General features: G+C 47.3%; 1 protein-coding gene across 1 annotated transcript; it reads right to left on the reverse strand.

The window, feature by feature from the left end:
• Positions 1–11,046: 11,046 nt before the first annotated feature.
• Positions 11,047–23,301, reverse strand: MFAP5 (microfibrillar associated protein 5). Its single transcript, XM_009290935.2, has 9 exons — positions 23,157–23,301; positions 22,694–22,756; positions 19,896–19,943; positions 18,716–18,751; positions 17,010–17,045; positions 15,497–15,532; positions 14,681–14,768; positions 14,176–14,249; positions 11,047–13,589 (listed from the first exon to the last, which is right to left on the reverse strand). The coding sequence occupies exons 2-9, from the start codon at positions 22,752–22,754 to the stop codon at positions 13,468–13,470; spliced, it is 501 nt and encodes a 166-aa protein (XP_009289210.1). The 5' UTR covers positions 22,755–22,756; positions 23,157–23,301; the 3' UTR covers positions 11,047–13,467.
• Between the last annotated feature and the right edge of the window lie 378 nt (positions 23,302–23,679).

Here is a 23,679-nt window from a genome sequence, read left to right on the forward strand (position 1 = left end):
GGTTGAGGGAGGAGTTAGAAAGGTCTCTGGAGCTGCAGGAGCTGAAGAGCAAAGGGTTGAGATACGAAGGGGCATCAGTTCTGAAAGATGCTTGGCACCCATTGGTCGCCTCCCCCCACTGCACTCCCCATTGGGCCCTCCCTGCCTGCAAAATTATTCTGAATTAATATCAATAACATAACGAAGCAGGAAGCATTGTCTAGTGGTTAGAGGGGGGCCTAGGAGCTTATGTACCACTAACGTGAATGTGGGCAAAACCACACTATCCCCCGGGCCCTGGGTCACGCAGCTGTGCAGTGAAGATGGTGACCCTGCCCTGCCCCACAGCGGAGGGAGCTCTGCGCAGCACCCCGCAGCCGCCCAGCTGGAAGGAGCTCAGGGAACACCAAATTGTTGGCAGGCTTCCCCCCCTCCTCCGTGTCCCCCTGAAAGGCCCAGCAGCTGCTTGGCAGCATGGGGCAGCACCAAAGCCGAAGAGGAGAATGAGAGGGACCCAGCTCTGGAAAGAGCCTGGGGTTTGATGGAGAGCGTCTGGCCCCACTTCAGCACCTGAACATGGCCATGGGTGCCTGAGCCGTGTCAACACGCCAGGAACGGTGGCGAACCTGCATTGCAAAGCTGTACGCAAAGGACCGGTGGGGAATGACTCAGGGCCTGATCCTGCTGTTCCAGGTGGCACCAGTGCTGCGATCTGCCAGCAGCAGGGTGGCTGCCAGGACCCTCCGTCCGATGGCTGTGGCCAGCAGGCGTGCGGTTGTACGCCGTCACGCCCGGGCTCACGCTCAGGATGCACACACTTCGCTCCACCAACACCGCGTTCTGTCGCCCGGGCTCTGCTCCACCATGGCCCCGCAGCACCTGCCTGGGCACCCATCCCCTCCTCAGGGCTGAAGGACAGCCAAGGGATGGGGCAGTGGCTTCATCCGGGCAGGGTGCTGAGGAAGCAGCCGGGGGATATTCTGCTCCATTTCTGCCTCAAGCTGGGCACGGTCAGTGCTACGGCTGAGAAACAGGGCTTTTGTTTACCTCACGCTAGGGTAGTTCTTCGTTTTTTCTCTGCTTCATTTACTTTCCTTATGAATTTTACTGGCTTTCAGCATGCTAGGACTGTGTGAAACCAGTATATGCAAAAACATGAAAAGGAGAGATGACTTGCCAGAACAGAGCAGATGACTCCCTAGCCCAGCACTTTGACCGTACTTGTCTTTGAGAGCGGCTGGCATGGCACACTTCAGGAAAAGGAGAAGCACTTCTGGAAGGTCCAGGGCTGGGCTGTCCTACTCCTTGGGGAAATGTCTGGGCAGGGCACATGCTCAACGAATCCACATTTTGGCAGCTGCATTGGTCCTAAGAGTTGTGGCAATTATCCTCTTTGAGGATCTAGCTGCTAGTGTTTGACCAAAGCTAGAAGAGCCTGCAATCCTTGCGAATCCCTGTCCTACTTAACGGCGTCAAAGAGGACACTCCTGCTAATGAAACAGCTGTCCCCGTTCAGCCTTTGCCCTAGCAGCACCTTGTGACAAATCTCCTAGGTCAGACCAAGAGTCATTTTGTCCCCCTTTCATACTAGTTTTTTTCTTTTCATAATGCAAGGAGGATGTTTGTTACACAGGACATTAAAAAAAGAAAAGAAAAAAAAAGCAACACACCCTGGGAAATCTGCTTCTTAGAGATCACAACTGTTTGTGTTTCATCAGATAAATTAAGGTAGCTTCAGCTTTATTCTTGTTCTGGCTCCTAAATTTCATACCCAAAAGCTTGCAGAAAATTTTACATAATATTTTCTGCTCTGAAAGGAGTCAAGAAATATCTTTATGGCCAGCCTGGTCTTCCCCATAAATTAAATTTGTGCATAATGATTTTCTCAAAGGTTTAACATGTCAAGTCTCATAAAATGTTTAACTAGATCCTTTCTCTGGTCCTGCCTGTAAGTGGAATTCATTCTTCCATGTTTAAAAGATCAGCTCTTTTCCTTAAATGTTGAGAGTCTCTTTGCTGTCCACAGAGATAAAAAAGAAAGAATGAACGAATGAACAGATGAACTATATTTATGTCACTCTTTGGCAGGGCTCTCAAGTCTAAATACTGATGTAGGCTTTCTAATGCCCTTCGTTTAGACCAGTAACTTCCCTCACACTGGAGGTGCGAGTGCACAAAGTCAGTGGCAGCGGTTCTCTGCCTCTAGCTCTAATCCCCAGAGCAGAAACCTGTTGGTGTGGATGTGTTTTTAGTGTCTCATAGCAAGCCTAGGGCAACATTTCGAGAGGGACCCTCAGCTCCTATGCAGTTCTGCCTAAAGCAGGAGCTGCAGTCTCTTGCCAAGGCAAGATCTTGCTCATTAGCAGATGTCATCACTGCCCTGGTTAAGAAAAAATAGTTTGGAAAACCATCGAAAGGTTGATGATCCCTGATCCAGCTGCTAGTCCAGCTTTCTCCCTGGCTGTAAATTGCCACATCTTTAACATATGGTGGGACTCTTTTGGCTGGGAGCTAATACCTGAGGAGGGGTGCTGACCACTCCAGTTCTCCTTCCTTTCTGCTCAATGCAAACTTATTTGGAGAGAGGACTGGGGGTGGGAGAGAAAATCAATTTTACTGAAAATGACTCCATCTCTGTTTCTGACCAAAGCCCACGTCAGTTAAAGGCTAGTGGGGAAGGCTAGAAAGGGTCCCTGTGCTGGTGTGTTTGGAGTGTTATCTAGCAAGAGACACTGCTCCAGCTTATCAGGATCACAGAAGGATGTCCTAGCACCCCTTCAGGTTTCTTGTGCTTGGGGCTCTATTCCCTGTCTTGAAGTGAGAACATCAGAGAAATAACAGCAGGCTGAAGAGCAGTGGTCAGGTGTAAGGGGGGAGGAAGAATATCACCATTACTGTTACTAAAGATTCAGAAAGCAAACTGCTAAGAAATCAGAGAGCAAAAATGCGGTGAATAATTAAAAGTAATTACCTAGCCCCAAAGCAGAGGAGAGGTTGCTTGTTTAGTCAACAGGAAGTCATGTGTTGGTGTGTACCGATATAAATACATATTTATTTTTTCCATTCACCCTTTGTCAGAAATCGCATTTTGAAACAAGCGCCAACATCACCAGTTGGTTGGTTCTTACGCTGAACACAAGAAACGCAGACACCTGCTTCCCCTTGCCTCAAGCGAAAACCTCAAGCAGAAAAACTTTCTCTGCTCAACAAGTGCTGATGCACCATGGACACTGACTTGCACAGAGACCTCGAGCAGGGGAATGGTAGAGTTCCTTGCAGTTAGACACAGGCAAATAAATGAGCTGATGTGCTTATTTATTATAAGCACATATAATGTAATATGCTTATTCCATATAAGCATATATTAAGCATAAGCATATATTAAAATGCTTATTTATTATATGCACATTACATTATATTCTGTGTTCATTCCACAGAGATTCATCACCCTATTTTGAATGACAGACCCAACACATGCACTTGCTCAGGCACCTCTGCCAGGCAGACCACTCTCATTACTCCAGTCCTGGGTGTGAAAAAAATCCACACTAGATGTAGAGGCAGCTTGCTGTCTAGGACATGGGGCAAAGGGCCTTTCCCTAGAGCTTCCAACTCATTTTGTGACGCAGCTGTGGATGCCATGCCTAGGGAGAAGGTTTCAGCAGTTGCATGACAAAGCACCGCCTTTCGTGGTGCGGAATATGCAGCACCATGGAGATACAGGAAAGCTATGAGGACGTGTATGAGGTCTGTCTGGGGTGGACATCACCAGGAGGAGGAGGTGTGGCGGGGGGGATGCAAACACAAATCTAAAGCACTGTGGGGTGATTGTCACTGAGGCTGCACCTATGTTAGACAAGAGCCGGGGTCCCAGGTCATAAGAGGGAAGTGGGAAGGAGAGGAGGCAGGAGGAGCTCAGGATGTGTGGGAGTGCCACTGGGAGGGTGGGTTTATGAAACCTGGACCCCTGTGCTGTGCACTGCTGCATGCTGCAGGATTGTAGATGATGCCACTGATGCAGAATAGAGGGCATCTGGTTGCTGGGTGTGCACCAAGATTATACGTTATTATGCGTTTTACTAGTAATTTGGCTTTCCAGGCTTGCACTGCAAAACCTTTACCTGGAGACTTGACTCGTGGTTTATTTCTGTTCCACTGTTGAGCTTCTTTTGCTGCTGGGGGATGAGGCAAATTAGGCTGAAACTATTGAATTGAGTACACGTTTTTCAACCACAGTCCTGTGAGTGCCTCTCATTCCTGCCCTGCAGCTCTCTGCTAGCCCCGCCTGGGGCTCCTTGTAGGAACTAATGACCCTTAATCCTGCCTCTGTACCCCCACAATTTTTTCTCTCCCCGCCCATATTAGTTCCCCCCACCATGTCTCTAGGCAGCAGCAGTTCCATCCCTGGCTACCAGTGACTGACGCCTGCTGGGATCACCAGCAAGAAGGGAGGAAAGGGGTTGGGTTGGGTTGAATGGCTTCCCCATCATGAATGCAGGTAAGAAATGTGACCAAAGTCCAAGTACTTGCACTGAATGTCCTCAGGTGTCTTCTCTAGCTTGAGGCTGTGACATGGTTGGCATCTTATCTCATTTACACTAAGAAAAACACAGAGTCTGCGATCAAAGCAGAATGCGCCTTCCCCATGCTGAGAGCTGGGGGTGGGGAAGTACCCACCAGAGCTGCTTGCACCTTGCTGCTTCCCATAGCAGTGCACGTAGCTCCAGCCTCCAGCGTGCCCTGCCCATCTGACTTGGCTTCTGACTCCATGCTGCGCAGACCTGGAGAACACCTTTTTGCACAGGGAGCTGCAGGCTGCGTTCCAGTGTTACTCCATTCTCCTACAGCTCAGCCCCCTGGTCTGGGCACCCCAGACCCTGCTCCCAATCACATCTTCCCCCTACTTAATGGAAGTCATTGGCTCCCTATCTCTGCAATCATCTGCTAGTCATGGGGAGAAACTCAGTTTTGCACCGCAGTTTTTCACAATGAGACTCACCTTCTAGCTGTGGTTACGGTTTCACAGACCAAAGTTGCCTGTTACTAGCTCCTGTTTGTGCAGTTGCTGCAGCTCATGCTACTCAGTGCAAGAAGAGCTTGCACCTCGGGCCTGGGTGGTAAATCCTGATCTTAATTTCCCTGTTGTCTTTGGAGAAGTCCTTTGCTGGAGGTGCTGGGACAGAAGTGCTTGGATGCTCACTAGAGAGCAGCATGTTGCATGTTCCTCGGCTTGCAGTCATGTGTTGAGTTCCCTGCAGTTGTACAAGCTTTGCTTGGCTGGAGGTCCTCATGAGCAGTGTTCTTGCATCTTACAAAGTTTTCTTATCAACAAAGCAAGCATTTTCAGAAGATTCAAGATAGCCTTGCTACTTCTTGTCTTCTTCCCCCCAGAGTGCAGAGCTGCTCCTATGCTCTCATCACTGGCCACATCCAGAAGGTTTGTGGGATGCCACCACTAACCTCTACTCCCTAATGCCAAAGTATCAGATAGTGGAATTAGGGCCTGCCCCTGACATCCTGATCCTCTTCCAGGGGGCCCAGTGCTCTTGGCAATGGGGGTGGAATGGGAGACCCATCCTGAGGCCAATGAAGAGAGGGAGAAGGGGGTGAAAAGTGATTCTCATTGCATGATGAGGATCTCCTCCTTTGTTGTGATATCTCTGCTGTCTTCCTTCCTTGCTAGTGCACTGCTATGCCTGGCTGTGCTGACTGTTAGCATCAGTTATTTCTTTAGCCATGACCACATGGGAGGCTCCCAAGTTTCTGCTGTAAGCAGTGAGGTCAGAGTTGTGACACGCTTGAGCTAGCTGCCCAGGCAGGGGAGGGTATCCAAGAATCTGAGAGCTTCCCAGCTAATTTCATAGAGTTTAAAAATACCCTTTCATGTTCTAGCCAAAAGCATGGGTTCCGCTTGGATGAAAAGGCTGGTAGAAGCTCCTAGAAAGCGGAGGAGAGAAAGAAGAGGAAGAATCTGAAGGGGAAACAAAGACCCTGGGAAACTACTGATTATGAATTATTATTATTATCGGAAATTTTAATTCACTGGTGCCCATTGGTTTTAGGCAATGCTTGTAGCATTGCTTCTGCTTCCCACTCAGATGTGGCCCCAAAACAACTATATCTTACTAAAATATATAGCTCTGGCATTCACATACACAACCAGTTAATTTCCCTTTGCCCAGCCTGTACTCAACGAGGGGACGCCATGTCCACTCATCTCTTTAATCATTTCTGTGCAGGTACAGGTAGGGTAGGGCACAGGAGCATTTACTTTAAGGTGGCTAGCTTAGTCCCATCCCGATTTGGAAAACTGGTGACAAGACCAAAAAAGCTCACAGATTGGAGAGGCAAAAATCTACCCTGAAGCAGTGCCCCTGGGGACTCTCAGGGAACAGAAATGGCAAAGGGGCTTGCAGAGACTATGAAGAGTTCAGATGCCTTTCCTAAACTATACCAAAGGGAAACTACAAAGATACCAGCTGATGGACAATGGAGCCAAGAGAAATGGTATAGTGATGGTGCTGGGCTCAAGCAGAGCTGATGAGAAAATTACTTTTGACCACGGTGTGGAGAGTGTCGGGAGCGACTATATTAACACTGCACCAAAAGAAACTCTTTTGAACCCTTCCTTCACAGCAAGGACTCGGCTGGAGGCTAAGTCTAGGCTGTGGAAGAAAACAGGTTTTATTTGTTAATCCTTAATAATGGCCAATGCAGCTTGCTCCAGCTGATCTGTGCTATTTGGGTGCCAGACAAGAGACATAGTGAGGTGTAAGCATTTTCTAGTGGGTGTGTTTTCTAATTCCATCTGACTTTGGTGCTACAAGGGAACAGAGCGGTAAGGCCCACGGGAATGCCTTCAGCATGGAAAGGCTTTGTAGGTACAAGGCACCCAATACAAGAGGTGGCATGCTGACACGTGCATCAGTGTGAAACCAAAACCTTGGTCAAGATGTCACATTGGTAGGCTGTGCTGGCTATCATGTTTGAAGCAACTGCTGCTGCTGCACATGCCACTGCTGCTCCAGCCTCTAAGGCATTGGCTAAGAAGCCAGAGAACGTGGCAGAAGACTCCAAATCCTGCAAGCCCCGAGTCTCCAGGAGGGCTGATTATGAGGGCGATGACTGTCTCCAAGAAGCACAGAAGAACTTTCTCTCACCACTCTGAAAGGGAACCGAAGTCTACACAGTACAGAAGGACAACAGCTGCACCAGGCTGGGGCTCAGGAGCCTGGACAAGGGCAGCACAAGAGGACTTGGTACTTCTAGCTCCTTTAAATTCAACAACAAGCCAAGAGGAAGGTGCCAAGAAGGCAGCAAAAGCCAAGAACCACCTGACCATTGACTGGCACTGCCAAGAAGCCCAGATTAGCTGTGGCTGTGAAGGAAGTCCCAAGGAAAGCCAAGAAACTGGCAGCCACCACGGCCAAGAAAGCAATCAAGAGCTTAGAGAATATGAAAGCCAACAGACCAAAAAAGGCAAAGATCCAGCTAAGGGCAAAATAGTGAAACCCAAGGCTACCAAACCCAAGGCAGAGAAATTGAAAGTGGCCTCAGGCTGAGAAGGTAGCACACAAGAAGTAGATGCTGTATGAGCACAGACAAAGTGTCCTGCTTCAGGGGCACAGGGTGTAAAGCCTTTAATTGAACCATTGATTTTCATCATGTTTTGCATTTTTTAACACAGTTTCCCCAAAGGAAGATAATTAAATGTAATAATTAGAAGTCCTTGTTTTGCAATAAAACTCAGGCTTTGTATGAATTGTTTCTTCTTGCTATTTTTTTCAATTGTCTGCAGCAGTATTGTAAGGGAGTTGGACACAGAGTCCTCTCAGAGGTGCACAGCAAAAAGAACAGAGGCAACAGGTGAAAGCTGCAACAAAGGAATTTCTAATCTGACATCAGGAAAATATTCTCCATCTTAAGTGTGGTGCAGCACTGGAACAGGTTGTGGATTCTCCATCCTTGCCACCTTCTCAGAATTCACCTGGACAAGGCTCTGAGCAATCTGATTAGCTTTGAGGTTAGCTCTGCTTGCTAACTTTGAACGTAATTTTGTCTATGATCTTAACTAGGAAGGTTACTATCTCAATAAGGACATTTATTTAAAAAAATGCACAGCTTCATGTACATTTATTCTTATATTTAAGCAGGAGAGTTCTCACGTTATGTATTATTTAGACACATTGAATTCCATATGTTTGTTTATTACATCTTTTTGTTAATGTCTAATTTGTGACAAGCTGTATTTGTATGGAAATTGCAATCTTAGTAAAATGCCCAAAACGGCATTCTGGAAAAGAATTTATTCATTAAATGAAGCTTTGCTCTGCTGATGACTTTCACTAATTCAGTTTTTTTATATACTTCAACACAGTAGGAGCAAGTACATGCAGCTTGCATTTTAACTGATATAATTTATATTATTGAAAACATTTTTATTTGAAAAAATAATTTACATTAATAGCAAAAGTAGACAATCAAATTCATTCATGATGTTTCACACACTTTTTTATAGGTTTTTTTTTAATGGACTAAAATCCAGCTCTCTGTTTTGTGGGAGTTTATTCCAACTTGCTACAAAACAAGGGCTAAGGATGGCAGGGAACAGAGAGAAACAAAGCAGTATGTTGAAGATCAGAGAGCAGGAGGCGAAGAGGAGATCCAGAAATGGGATTCAGATTTCCTGTGCCCCAGTCAAGGGGCTGTTCATGACTGAACAAATGTACACTGTCAAACAACGTCGGACCATGTGGTGCCAGGAGTAAATGTTATGGGATCATGTACCTTTAAAATCTTCTTTTTTTAAAAAAAAAAAAACACAACTTTTTTTTAAATTTTAAACTAAAATCCCTTTTGGTTTCAACCCAGCTATTCTTTATGCAATAGAGGTGCTCTTTTTGGATGGGTTGCAAGCACCGCTCCCCTCTGTGAAGGACAAGCCCACACCCCAGCCAGCAGTATGCTCTTGAGGGATCCCTCCAAGCTGAGAGGCCTGATGACAACACATTTTGTTCATACTGCGGGTTCTTGTGGACAAGATCCGGGCAACATGGAGCTTCCAGGTGACATGGCAGCTGCTTCCAACAGCCTGCCCCTGCTTTCCCGCAGCACTCCCCTTCCTCCTTGCCTTGTTTCTGCAACCAGGGGCTGCCACCTCAAGACAGGTGGTTGCTGTTCCCACTGTGCACAAGTTGACCTGAGGTGCCATTCTCCCCTCCCTGCTTGTACTGGCATGTCTTTCCCTTCAGGAAATCCTGAGCTTGGCAGCTGAGGGAGCCACAGCGCGTGAGAACCGGAGGGCAAGAGAAAAGGAGAGCTGGCATGGGCCAAGCACTGCCCCCAGCCCCACTTGGCAATGCCCTGTGTCACCTCATCGAGCACCCTTCCTGCCGCCCCACTTCAGCCCCGCTGTCCTCCTCACTGTGTTTCTTGCCCCAAGATGAACATATGAACAGAGAAGAAAGAGAAGAGATGAGGAAAATAGAGGCAGAGAACAAAGAGGAGAAGGAGAGATGGGAAGATGGAACAACCCCTGCTTTCGAGGTGCAGCAGAAAGACCTCGGTGTGGCCAGCTTCCCCTGCGGGGAACTCCAGCTCCATATGCCTGGCAAAGCGAGGTACCGCTTCAAACCGGGGACCAGGCATCAGAGCACTGGCCTTGAAAGAGCAACCTTCAAACTGACAACACTGATCGGTACTCAGGAGCCGTGACAGCAAAATGAGCAAGAATAACCACTGTGTGGGAAGTGACTGCAGGCCATCTAACTCCCGCTCCAGGTCAGAAGACATTATGAAAATCAGCCACAAACTCTAGATCGTGCTTCTAAAACAGGACTCTGGCAGCTTGCTTTGTGGCTAGTCCAACCTCATGAGAAAGACTTAGCTGGAGCTATATTTAAAACCATTTCCCCAGCTTACAAGAGAAGGCAATGTCCAGAGACCAGCAACACAGCACCATGACAATTCAGGTTGGAATGCAGGGGAGATAAATCCCTGTATGGGATAAGTGCTAATGAAGATGGGGAAGCCTGTCTGCGGACTCCGGTACTGTAAGGAAAGGGAAGAATAAACTGAATTACAAAAAGTTGATGGCATATGTTGTACTCTGCTCACACAGCCGGTGGAACATGCCGATGGAGGGATGCTGCAAAGGCCAAGAGCTCATGAGTCAGAGCAGGGTCGGACCTGATGGGAGCAACAACTACAGTCACCCAGGCTGAGGCTGTTTTCATTGTAACAGTCCGAGATAGGGACAACGCAGCGTTAGCCAGGAAGGAGCATTGATTCTAGGGGATAGTGTTGTGCAATAACCTGCATTGTGTGGTTTAGTCCTGAAGAATTATGGGACACTGTCAGAGGCAGTTTAATGGGTGATTTGGGCCACAGCCACTTTTGTTCTAGAAATACCATCTAAATGCAGACTTTACTGCTTGCACATGAAGACACTGGCTAGAGTCCCCCAAGCTCTGAGTGCTCCATCTTTTCGACCAAAATATGATGTACAGTCAGTGCCTGATGAATCTATGCAAAAGTCAGAAATGCAATGAAAGAGAAATTTTCCTAATCCTTTTGACCTAGATGTGTAATTTTTAATGTAGTCTTTCAGTTATTCCCATTACTGAGTTAAATGGCTCTAGCGAACAAATTCTTTGCTTATGAGATGATTTATCACAGCTCTTATTTCAGCCATCTTACCATTTTACTTGGAGATGGTAATTCTCCACCAGCAAGTCATGGCACATGCACAGTGGAAAGATGTGTTCTCAGCACAAATCTCATGGGCTGGGAGGAGTTATCCCTGTGCTCAGCAGCTATCAACTGTCAGGAAAATCTAGCACAGCAATCCATGGAAAAAAAATGCTGAAGATAATTTTCTGTATCCCTAGAATAAATAACGACCTCCCAGGAAGACCTGTGACTCACGAGTGAAGGGAGGGTGGCAGTGGAGGACTGAGCTAGCAGGGAGTAAAGAGGTCCAAATGACAGACTTGGGCTGGAGCCAAGTCTGCCCACAAATCTGGAGGAAACACAGCTAGAGACAAATAAACCCAAACACATGAGAGTTGCCAAGAATAACAGGAAATAAATTTTCTTTTAATATTTTTGTGTGCATTATATGGACTCTAGCATTAAAACAGTGTTCTCCTGGAGAGGAGCACCTCTTCCTGTCCCTGCTGAAAGCAAGCAACAGAAAGGCTTCTAACCATTCCCCAAACTGTATGAATGTTAAATTTCTATATACTGTACAGTAGCTATGTTATACAGTTATATATCTATATCTATATCAGCTTACATTCAACTCTAAATACAGAGTGGAGACTTGGCCTAGTCCAATTTCCAAGAGCTCCCTCTAACATCTCATCTCCATCCTACCTTCCTCCACACAGGCAAATTCCACACAGGCGTCCCAGCATAGAAGTCAGTGGCTGCCAGTGGCTTGAATGTCTTTGAGATCAAGCTCTCAGTGCCCTCCTCTCTACAGAAACGTGCACGCTCTCAGTACAGAAATTCCTCCTCCATCCCTAGTCTCGTGAGCCTCGAGTACTCAAGAGGAGCATCATCCTCTGCGTAGGGGTGCGATGCCCCTATGTATAGGATGAAATTCCAGTCACCGCATAACTTGGAATCCTTTCTCCTGTATACTGGATTAATATAGAGAGATTTAGCCCATCTATGGCCATATATGGAACAAATCTATGTCTGCACAGGGTGTTTTCCTCTACACAGAGGGTGTATGCTTCTTGCTGCATACAGCAGAAATCCGAGTCCCGGGGAGAGGCTCTTGCCTTAATTGTTTTGCTCTTTTTTTCGGAGACGTCTGCCTCTGTGCAGCAAACTGTCCCCTATATTGTGTGACCCTGGCTCTGTGCAGCAGACCAGTACTCATGCAAGGCTGAATGGTACTCAGTTCAGCAGCAGAGTATATTATGTGATGGGGGTGAATGCCTACTCTAGCAAACTGGCTTTCTGTTAGTGGGGAACAACGCTTAGAGATCCTACAGACAGGGTCTTTGCTGATCTGCTGCTGCAGTGAGCTAAGCTGCTCAGCTCCGGTACGCCACAGAATCATGCCACTAAGAGTCACATAGACTGATTAATACACTTAAGACAGCTCTTCCCCACTTACCCTACCCAGTCTCATAGTAAAAACTGCCCCTATACCTGGAAATGTTCTCCATATATCTGGAAAACAAACTTCTCGAGCAGACCACAGACATCCAGTGCTACCAGAGTGAATTCTTTCCCCCAGGTTGGCCTGCCTCTATAAGCTCTTATACCTGCAGATTCGTTTACCTCCCCACCGGCACCTGGCTCTGTGCAGGTCAGCACAGCCAGAGAACCTGCAAGAAAACCCAGGGATCCCAGATAACGATTCTTCTCCCACATCCCATTCCAACCTGTGACTCATTTCTGCTTTGTGCAGGAGCTCCCAGGTCAGGAGGTAGAACTCAAGTGGAGATATTGAAAGCAGGCTCAGCAACTGGAGAGTGTGGAGGTAGCCAGACCAAGACAAGTCACCAGGACAAGCTAATTCATTGCAGGTTCCCAGTACTGCGAGGACACACAGGTTCTTCATGGGCTCTCTTGGGCTTAGGAGCGGAGGCAGCCGTACTTACTGCTCCCTGGAACTTGCCTGGAATGGGCATCAAGAGATTTCTTCAATGGGAAGGGAGGGACAGAACAGGGGAGAGGAGAGGAGGGAGAGGAAGAGGCAGCACTCTGTTCCAACATAATCTTCTTGAGAAAAATATAATGCCATACTAAATCCAGAACCCTTCCTTTTGGTAGCAGTTGTGTGTGAAGGAGGCAATGAGCTTGAGACAAAGAACTTCCCAGAGGTAGTTATAAATGATCTGCTGCCATAGAGGGACAATGAGGTTTGCCTTGGGTTGAGGACAGCTCATCTCCCAGTTCTGCCACTTCTCTGAGGCCAGCAGACACAGGAGGAGGCTGTGCTATCACACAGCAAACTCAGTGGCTCAGGAGGATTGGAGAGGCTCAGGTTGACTAACCATATCTGAACTCATACTGATGCCATGCAAGAAACCTAGGCCAGGAGTCCTAGGGCATAAAGGTTTGCACTCCTCCACATGAGACGCAGCTTAGGGCATCTGTACTGTTGGAGAGGACTACATCCTGTCCCTATGTACGTCTCTCTGCAGGGGCAAAGCAAGAGAAGATGCAGCACATTTATAAGGACCTCTGGGAAATAAGCAGTTCATGGCCTGCCAAACAGAGTTTGAGAGAAAAGAGGGGAGCATCCCACATCCTCAGCAACAGATTTAGAAGATGACAACAGCCACCATGACAGACTAGCAGAGAGGGGACTCTGTGTACTGCAGCACCTGAAGAAAAGGATGTGGGGGAAGGCAGAGAAGCAAGAAAATGGGGAAATCACAGATGAGAAGGACTTGTCTTGGGTTGTAGGTAGTGGATGATGATTTGTCTTCTCTCCCTTCCTTTTTCTCTCCTACTGTTGGTAGCTCACAGAGCATCAGGCTTCCTGCGCTGCTGCTCCAGGAGTTGTCTGCAAGGGAGATGCGGGGGTTGCCCAGATCGGCGGAGACGTCGAGAAGGAAGGCCAGCCAGCTGGCGACAGATTTCATCTGAAGACATAGCAGACACACACAGGTTGACAGATAATCAAAGATTCCTTCAAATTCTTCACCACCAGAATAGTTAGAGGTACATCCTTCACTGCATTTACAGAAACTGTTGGAACTGCTGAAGCCTCATATACATGAGGCAAGTGAACAAGTCCTTAGGCTTTTATTCATTTCCTTCTGGCTTTATTCATGTACAATACATATTAAAATCACTCGTATTTTGCTGCAACAAAGACTGCATAAGAAATCTAGACTGGATCCTGTTTCTATTCATGAATAGAAATACTGAGAGTTACTCTTTAACCTCAAAGGAATGCAACTTTGAGTAAGGGTGTGTCTGGGGCTAGTAGAGCATGATCAAGATCGAGGAAGGCAGAGCTCTCATACTTCTTGGTAGTACAATATCTACTTCCCAGTGTTTTTCATGGCATGCGAACTGGATGCAAGGCTGCATTGCATTAGAGCTCCCCCAAACCAAGTCCAGGGAAACTACTACATATGGATTGGGGTTGGGTAATTAGTCAGCTTGGAGGCTCTATTAGATGGCTGCAGCTATTCTTCTAGGCTAGCTTGTGCTATCACTCACCTTGCATGACCTCATTCTCCTTGCAGACAATGCGAGAGCACACCTCCTTGTTTATTATGTACATGCGACGCACACTGAGGGATCACCAGGAACACGCCAAGGACAGTAGCGAAAGGCACAGGGACCCAAAGAAACAAAAAAGTGATACAGGCCATAAACATGTATATTCACTGATGAGGAGGCAAATCCTAAATTTTTAGGATTGGTTAGTCTAGAATAAGGCTGTTGTCAATAGGGAAGTAATCTGTCAAGACTTCATGAAATGGCCAAATACCTTAAATACGGATTACAATATAGGGCACATTACAGCTCCTTAGTGCTGCACAGATAATGGTTATTGTGCTGTTTTAATTAATCACCCTACAAGGACACTCTGCGGATAGGATTCATCTCACCAACTGGTTCCCTGAGGGAACCTCTAGTCTTCAAAGGAACAATTGCCGAATGGGACATGCTGTTTCTGGAGAGTTTTTAGGGCTTTTCTTAGGGACTGCTGGTTTCTTACCTTGTAACACAGAGGTAGCTGATACACTGCTTCACTGGTTTGTGAACAGAGTACAGGCGTGTGCAAGGGAACTTTTCTTCACGACAATCTGGGAACACATACACACACACACAGATGCAATCCAGTTTCATTGGCAGGTGCACTCATTCTGGCACATATATGACTTCATCACTAGGTACTGTCCTCCAGGCTTCTAGGGAAGGCCCCTAGCCTCTATTTTCCACTCTCTTGTGAGAGATGGGGATGGTTTAGAGAAGAGGAAAATAAGGCAGACATTTCTGATCCCCTTGCCTCATAAGACAAAAGTAAGGGAAAGTTGAGTGAAATGCAAAACAAGCCCACTGGGAATCCTCAATACAGAAGGCACATGCTGTAAAGGGGACAGACATAAATAAACAAAACGTAAATTGTAGTTGCATGTTTAAGACTCATGTTTCTAATAGATCTGCAATCTCACCCTTCAGGACACAAATCTAGTTCCTTTCTTTTCTGGACAATCATCCCCGTAGCTAACTATGATGGGTTTTCTTGCATTTCCTTCTGAAATGCCAGGTCTCGGCCACTGACAATGGCAGAATATTGACCCAGCGTATCTGGTCTGGTGATCTGCCAGTTCCTCCCCTCCCGGGCATGCCACCCAGGGGAAGACTTCAGTTTCCACTACCGTCATTCTCCAGTACTTCTAACTCAAGGAACAGGGTGAAGGGAATTTACCAGGAGAAAAAGCTCAGTGCTCAGCCAGCACATGCCTGGAGAGGTAACAGGGTGGGTGAAAGTGGGTCTGGGAGGGGGTGCAGGCAGCAAAGTTAAACATACCTGATGAAGCGGTCGTAGTTTCGCTGTCAGACTGAACTGGAAGACAGAGGGTAGCCAAGTTAGTGTGATTTACCATGATTCCTTCCTAGACATCAGCCTACTCAAAACAAATAACTGGAAAGCTCTTTCCAGAGCCCTCCATTGTAACTTCTAATGTGGAAAAAGATTTCTTGTTACTGACATGAAACCGTAAGAGAAGGTACAAATCCAGTATGAATCTAGTGCCAGCTACCCAGCCAACAATACTAAAAATCTCTCCAAGCTTTACCATAAAGCATTACCACTACTGTTCAAAATTACACTGTAAGGGCATCTTGACTTATAATTCAAAAGGTCAGGTAAACGTATTTAGTTGCTGTAATTGCCATCTAGGCGAGAAGCGAAGGAGCCTGTGACTGCCTCTTACTAAGGAACAGTGACTCCTTTAAGAAACAGCATCCCCAGACCGCTGGTTCTTTAATGTCCACGACAAGGGGTCAAAAGCAGGTTGGTTTGTTGTTCCCTCTGATAAAGCAACCCACCTGTACCACAGTAAACCAGTACATTTTATTATTTACCCAGTGACAAACTGGAAAGGAACTCGGAGGACTGACTGCCAGGCGCAAGTTTTCATCAACAGTTATAGAGGACTTCTACTTCTCTTGTTCACGTGCCATACTGTCATCCAGAAGCATAGACAAAACAGATGGGCGTAGAGAGAAGGAGGCTTTTGGGCGTCGAAGACAGAGGGTAGCCAAGTTAGTGTGATTTTTACCATGATCTTCCTAGACATCAGCCTACTCAAAACAAATAACTGGAAAGCTCTTTCCAGAGCCCTCCATTGTAACTTCTAATGTGGAAAAAGATTTCTTGTTACTGACATGAAACCGTAAGAGAAGGTACAAATCCAGTATGAATCTAGTGCCAGCTACCCAGCCAACAATGCTAAAAATCTCTCCAAGCTTTACCATAAAGCATTACCACTACTGTTCAAAATTACACTGTAAGGGCATCTTGACTTATAATTCAAAAGGTCAGGTAAACGTATTTAGTTGCTGTAATTGCCATCTAGGCAAGAAGCGAAGGAGCCTGTGACTGCCTCTTACTAAGGAACAGTGACTCCTTTAAGAAACAGCATCCCCAGACCGCTGGTTCTTTAATGTCCACGACAAGGGGTCAAAAGCAGGTTGGTTTGTTGTTCCCTCTGATAAAGCAACCCACCTGTACCACAGTAAACCAGTACATTTTATTATTTACCCAGTGACAAACTGGAAAGGAACTCGGAGGACTGACTGCCAGGCGCAAGTTTTCATCAACAGTTATAGAGGACTTCTACTTCTCTTGTTCACGTGCCATACTGTCATCCAGAAGCATAGACAAAACAGATGGGCGTAGAGAGAAGGAAGCTTTTGGGCGTCAGGGCTGCGGTTAGGGGCAGTCAGGGAAGGCAGGATTCTGGCTGTGCAAGGGACTGGGCAAGGAGAGGGAAGGGGGGGTCCACAAACATTTGGCTGTGAACAGAGAATAAACTCACCAGGACTAAGAAGCACAGGTGGCGTGACAGCTGCAGCTGGAAAAAGAGAAGATGTTCTGAAAGATCTTAATTTGAGCTTTCAGCCTCTTTCCCCCTCCCACAGTTCTGCCGTTGGCTCACCATGCCTGACCAGTAGCCATCCCACATCTGGGTCATAAACAACGCTGATTGTGATGTTATCTGACTTGCCAGAGTAACTGCAGGCTTTTCCTGCGAATATGCCGGGTGTCCTAGAGCTGATGGGACACTGTAGAGCAGAGATGGATCCCATGGCACGTCCTTTGTGAAGAGTTTCTTCTTGATCCCTCAACAATAAGCATTTTGAAGCCAAAGTCTGCTGTAAAGGCTTCACATTTAGTCTTTTCAGGTTTAGATGTAGGTTAGCCACCATCAGTTTGGTCTGGACACCAAGTCTTATCTATCCTCCTACAGACTGTCAGGTCTCACGCACTGAACATGAGACTGACGCAGGTTGCTTTCACCTCCCATCTCCACCAGGAAGATCATGCACCTTATGTATATAATATTGTGCTTCCACTTTTCTCCTCCAGTGTTGTCCCATGACAGCTGGTCAGCTTGACCCACAATACTCTAGCCAGCTGATGAGCAGAGTCACAGGGCAGAGGAGAGACCATGGAACTGCTGTCCTGGAGTACGGGACACCAGTCTCAGATGAGCTCTCCTACACACACAGCACACTTCCCAGCAACAGCTGAGCGCTGCTGCCTCTCCTTTGTCTGTTGAACCATATCGTCGACCAGATGTGTTCTCCTTCTCCCTGCCCTGCCTGGTCCCCCCCCACCTCAGAGGGATGCGTTTGAGAGACTGCCCCAGCAGAGAGAGAAACCATCACTAAGGCCAGTGGTGCCGGATTCGAAACAGGACTCGTATGGAAAAAGCGGGGAGGCTCCTTCTTGAGCCTCTGGCCCTCTCCTCCATTCCCCATTGTGAGTCCGGCAGGATTCGCCTATCTTGTAAATGCCTACACTCCCATCAGCTCTGTGTCCTCACCCTGGGGCTAACTCCACAGCAAGGCTTGGCTCTCTGAGAAGGCACATTGCATGTGAGGAGTGCTCATCTTCAAGTGTCCTCCATCTACCCTATCTTTTGCGTACATTTTGCTGCCCCCCAGTGACATAGCTGCAGGCACGGCAGGGAAGACAGTACTAAAAGAACAGTATTTCCACCTCCCTGTCCCACCACTGCTCAGAGTTTGCTTTATTACTGTCTTTCGGGTTTTTTTGCCTCCTCTGTCTCCTGAGCACTCAAGCATGGCCACTAGCTTTCAGCAGACACGGACACAACCTGTGTCCCAGTGCTGCCCAGTTAACTGGTGGACCTGACCAATTTCTCTCCCTCGTTATTTAGTCTCTTCCTTCCTGCAACCTCCTCTGGAAGCCCAGGCTGCGTGAGCTTTGGATTTCATGGCTTCCTGCAGTGCAAATAGCTTCGGAGAGCCCTGGTACACCAGGTGAGATTGGCATTTCCTTGGAGAACAGGCCATTAAGCTACCCCAAATTCATCTCCCTGCACAGAGCACAGAAAGGACTCCCAGATAGCCATAAATGCTGGAAGAGCATTGCTAGATGTCAAAAGTGGGGAAGAGGAGTTTCTGAGCATAATGGGTAATTTCTGGGGCTATGTAGGCAGGAGTAAAGGGGAAAAGGGGAAAAGAAGCCTGAAGTTGCCAAGAGACAGGAGCTTACCGGAGGTGCTGATAAGAGAGTCGGTGCTAACTTCGCCTGGAAAAGAGAGAATGTCCTTGAGAGAGCTTGTCTTTACTTTGTGGTCCCTTACATAGCTAGCCATAGCTACCTTGCATTACCTTGGCCACCATGGTAGGCTCATGAGACAGTGGGATCCAATCCAGTAAATACATAAACAAACACAGTACCCCCATCCCACCCGTATCCATCCCTGTTTTCAGTGACTGGCTGGGGACTGGATTTCTTAGTGCGCACATGTTGCATCAACCCTTACTGAACTCTGGATTCATATTCTGACTGCTCAGATATAGCCACTGTGGGCATCTCGATGGGAAAGAAAGACGTCTGAAACGAAGGCGCTGATGGCTCCCGCAGCAGTAGGACAGACAGCTGAGGCACCCACTGCAGAGAAGGAGGGAGGCAACTCCAGAACCTTGACTGCAGAAATTCATCAGCAGATGAGTTTCTTTGAAAGGCAACTGATGGCAAAGCTGGGGTAGGTGTGATGGAGGGATAAAGTGTGAAGGAAAGGGAAGCTTGGTGTACACATTTTGGATTGGCTTCTGAACAGTTGTCTGGGAAGCCCCAGGTATTGCGCATGACAGGACTGTAGCTGGGAGATGTCTGATGGCTTAGCCAGGGGCTTCAGTTTAAAGAAAAGGCAGGCCCTTGTGGTTCTTCTGGGTGCTGAAGCATGATGCAAACATACGTTCATTTTATCTTATCATGTCACAGAAATGGAAGAAGGTCCAGAGGGATAAAGCAATTCACCCCTAACAACACAGCCAGTATGAAGACCAGTCCTTTCTCAGCCGCGTCACTGCTAAAGCACCATGCCACTTGTGCACCCTTTTTCTTGAGCAGCTCAGGTAGAGTTCCCCGAGCACCTCACGGCTGAAGAGTTTTCAGCTCTCGTGGATCTCCCACAACCCTTGACTGCAAACAAGCACGCTTCAGCTAAGTGTTCAGGACCCCAGCACTAGTGAATTATTTGTAAAGAACACACAACACTTAGCAGGTTGTCTTGGAGGGCTTGTTTAATCTTCACTGAAAGGCAAGCTCACAATGTCAGAGGCAAGGAAACAAAGAACAGCATTTGCAATTAAACAGGCTGTAACTACACAGGACAACTGGGTCACATGAGCAGTCTTTAAGCACATAACATGCCTGTAATACTTACCAGTTGCACTTTCCAGTTCTTGCCCACTGACCACCCATGGAAACCAGTCTGCAAGAGAAGAAGAGAGGGGAGTGAAGAAAGGACAGAGAGAGGGATTTCTATAGTCTGCAGGCTTTGTGAATTTTTTTTTGAGATGCTTATCTGTCCAGGAGACACCACTGCCCTCTGCTGAAGGGAGAAATTATCTCCTCTCTGCCTCAGCCTCCACCGCTGGCTGGGTTTGTTCTTCAAAGATTTGTGGATACAGCAGGTCCTGATCCTATCCCTGCTGTTTCCACCAGGGTCAAAGGCTAGGCACAGGGACAAGATAGTAAATACCTCCAGATCTGCTACTGAACTTTGCATTTCTGAAACCCCATTTGCTGCATTTTGAAAACAAATTGCATGTTGCCTCCCTGCTCTGGAGGTTGGTCAAAATCCCTATCTCCACTTTATAAAAGAGGAAACCGACTCATGGAAATTATTTGCTTGGGGTCACAGATTGAGTCATTGGCACAGTAAGAAACAGACTGCAGGTCTTTAGCTCCTTAGGCAAATAATTATCTGGTCCATCATCCTGCCTGGGTATGGAGCACAGAGCAGAAGATCTTTCCCCTCTCAGCCCCTGGGCACACTGGAGAGGGAGTACGATGAAGACGGCTGTGCACGCTGTGTGGAAGAGGAGAAATTGAAACTGAGCTAGACTGTTCGTTTGTCCAAATATACAGGGTGAGAAAGCTGCTTCCTACAGCAGCCAGGAATAGGAAAATATTTCCTACTAGCCACAGAGGAGGGAAATGTCTGCATAACTGGGGTGGGATGAAGGAAGGAGTTGGCAGGAAAAACGCAGTGATCTGGGGCACTGCAGGGATGTGTGCAGGACCAGCCCAAAAAACAGTACACCCTGCTACGTCTTATGAACTCAGCCTTTAGCTTTCTGTTCTTAATGGGAGCACTGCATGGGCAAAAACTATCAGGTTTGGAGCTTTAGCCTTAGTTCTTCCTCATTCCAAGAGCAGTTACTTGCAGGCTGCAGAGGGACTCTTGGGACCCCTATATAATCCTGCTCTGCAGCATTACAGGAGTCGCTGGACCCTGCTATTCCCTTCCCCACCCAGCTGCCAGCAAGGGCTCAGCTGCTGGTGACTGACCCAGGGAGAGCCAGACATGTATAATAACTTAAGTGCACAATGTAGTGCAGCCCAAAACTTTCCCTGTTCTGGCTCATCTCTTAATGGTAATGAGTAGAGGAGAAAAAAGATACTGAACGCTTTCTCATTTGTTTCAGGTACAAAAGGCAGTACACAAATTCCGAAACCACTGCAGGGGCCAGCGGTGCCAGATTTGAAACGGGAGACTCATGGAAAAAGGGGGGAGGCTCCCCTCCTTTTTTCTAACATTGAAAAGCCAGCTCTTACTAGCTCCCCCCCGCAAAGATAACTAGAAAACTGGTCCAATTCTAAAACAACAGGACACAAGTGAAGTGAAACCTCTGTATGTGAGGAGAGGAGACAAAAGAGGTGACTTTCTTATCAGATTTTCAATCACTTCAGTTTGTATTTGCTATGGTACCCAATTCATACGCTTTATAAATGATTGGATTTTATTGTCCAAGTTGCAATAAATTAATCCCTGAGGTCTGAGAAAACTGCAACCCTAATTCACTGAATCTGTAGCTCACCCAAAACCAAAAGAGACAATGAGAGACCAGCTAGTGATTCCTGTTGTTTTCCAAGTTAAAACAAAAAAAACCCAGAAATACTAAAACAAAATACACAAAAGTAAGAAATCTTCCTTTCAGGCCTCCTTCATGCACCATAAAAACCACAGTCTTTTTTTTCTGCCTCTAACTTTGTAGGCCACCTACAAGCTCATCTCTTGGATGCCTCTCCTCCCTGCTTCACAGTCACAAACATGACGTACTCTACTGTGCACCTTTACAGGAAAAAGTGCTATTGGGAGCAGAAACAGGGTTCAGCACGAGGGGAGGACGGTAGGTTGGAATGACCTGATTTGAATGTGATAGGTGCAGTCATCTGTCTCCTACATACAGTCTTTCCTGGGCGAAGCTTTTTCCATTCACTGGAATTAATCTTCTTTTGCTGCCTGTCCTGAGTCTTCCGACTATAATGTCTGATGCTGCCCTCTTGTTTTGGTTTTTTGTGTTTTGGGGGTTTTTTAACAGATTTGATCCCACCTGAATTTTTGCCAGAGTAACTCCAAGCAAACAAAGAAGTGGAGCAACAAAACAGAACAACAACAACAACCACAAAAGCAGAGAGTGGTTTGAACTACAGAGGTTAGGTTTCTCAAAACAGCTATACAAAAAACCTACAAAACCTCCTGGCAGCCAAGTGGCCTGGAATGGGGCCATTCCAGCAGGAACCGCTAGTGACAGCAAACGTTTCACAGCTATGACAGAACAAGTTTTGTGGAGCACTGGGAAATGCTCGGCAGATGATGCAAACACAGGTGGTACAGCAGTCTATAGTAAGCACAAAGCACAGGTAACCCTCTTTCTCAACTCGACCTGGATGTTTTGCTTACCCAAACATCTCTGCAGTGGAGGCTGCGGACCTCTGTCTCTTGCGACTCCCAATACTTACTGGAGAGTGGACACATATGGGAACCAGTCCCCAGTTCCTAAATTTTTCCTTACAACCCTGTATCCACCATGCCTTTCCTGTTCAGTCCTTCCCCCTTCACTGTCCATCTACATGTCTCTGTCTTTCTCCTTAGGTCATTGCACACTAGCCTGCGTAGGAAACTCCGCGGGGCCGGGATGGAGAAGAAATCCTCCCCCTGGCGTAAGGACTCACCAGCTGGGGACAAGGAGAGTGCTAAGAGACACAACAGTATACAGGCTCCAGAGGTCTTCATCCCTGTGGAGTGGAGGAGAGAGGAGTCAGAGGAAAGCTAAGGCAGGAACAAGGATACCCTCCCCTATAACACAGAAACTCTTTGCTTGCTGCCTCTGTTTCCCTCTCAAGACCATTTGGTCTTCCCAGCCTCCCTCCCACCTGTCTCCCTCCTAATCTGGCCAGTTTTCCAAGTGTTTCTGAAACATTTTGGACAGAACATATAACTCCATCTGCTTTCTTTCTCTTTCCACCTCCCTTCTCCAGCCTCCATCTCTTTTCTCATCCAGGTGGCTAAGCCCCCCTCCACACACACCCCCAGCATGCAAAGAAAAGTTTTCTCTTGTTATCTCCCTCCACTCTCTTCTACTTTTAAATTATCTTGAGGAGCACTGAGAAAATAGATAGGGTCCCCATCACTTACTGCAGCCCTCGGTCTCCGCTCCCTTCAGCAGCAGACGCTCTGTCTTTCCCCTTCAGCGGTCCCCCCCACTTTGGCTATTGGGTAAATCACATGCAGCCACACCCAGAACACGTTCTACTTTTGGTTGTCTTCAAAATACGATTTTTGGGGGAAAAAAAAAAAAAAGAAAGAAAGAAAAAGGGAAAGCCAGCGAGTCATCATGCATCTGGAATGAGGGGGGGGAGCGAGAAGCAGCAGCCCACACCCTCATTCCAGAGTTTATTATCCTCCGAAGGGAGCCCGCTCCTCCCATTCCCCCAGGACGGACCAGCACCAGGGACGGATTCTTGTGTCTACGTTACACATTCGTGTCCCGTTTCGTTTTGCCCTCCTACGCAGTCCCTTCTTCTCCTTTTACGCCGCTGCATCTAGCCTTGGCTGCTGCCTCCTTCCACCCCAGTCCTTCCGTCCCCTCTTCTTACTCTTTTCCTGCCTGCCTCTCGCACACGCACGCTGCAGGGCCCGCATCCCTGTTTGCAGATCG

Source organism: Aptenodytes forsteri, unplaced genomic scaffold, assembly GCF_000699145.1.
Source record: "Aptenodytes forsteri isolate BGI_AS27 unplaced genomic scaffold, ASM69914v1 Scaffold286, whole genome shotgun sequence".
Lineage (NCBI taxonomy): Eukaryota > Metazoa > Chordata > Aves > Sphenisciformes > Spheniscidae > Aptenodytes > Aptenodytes forsteri.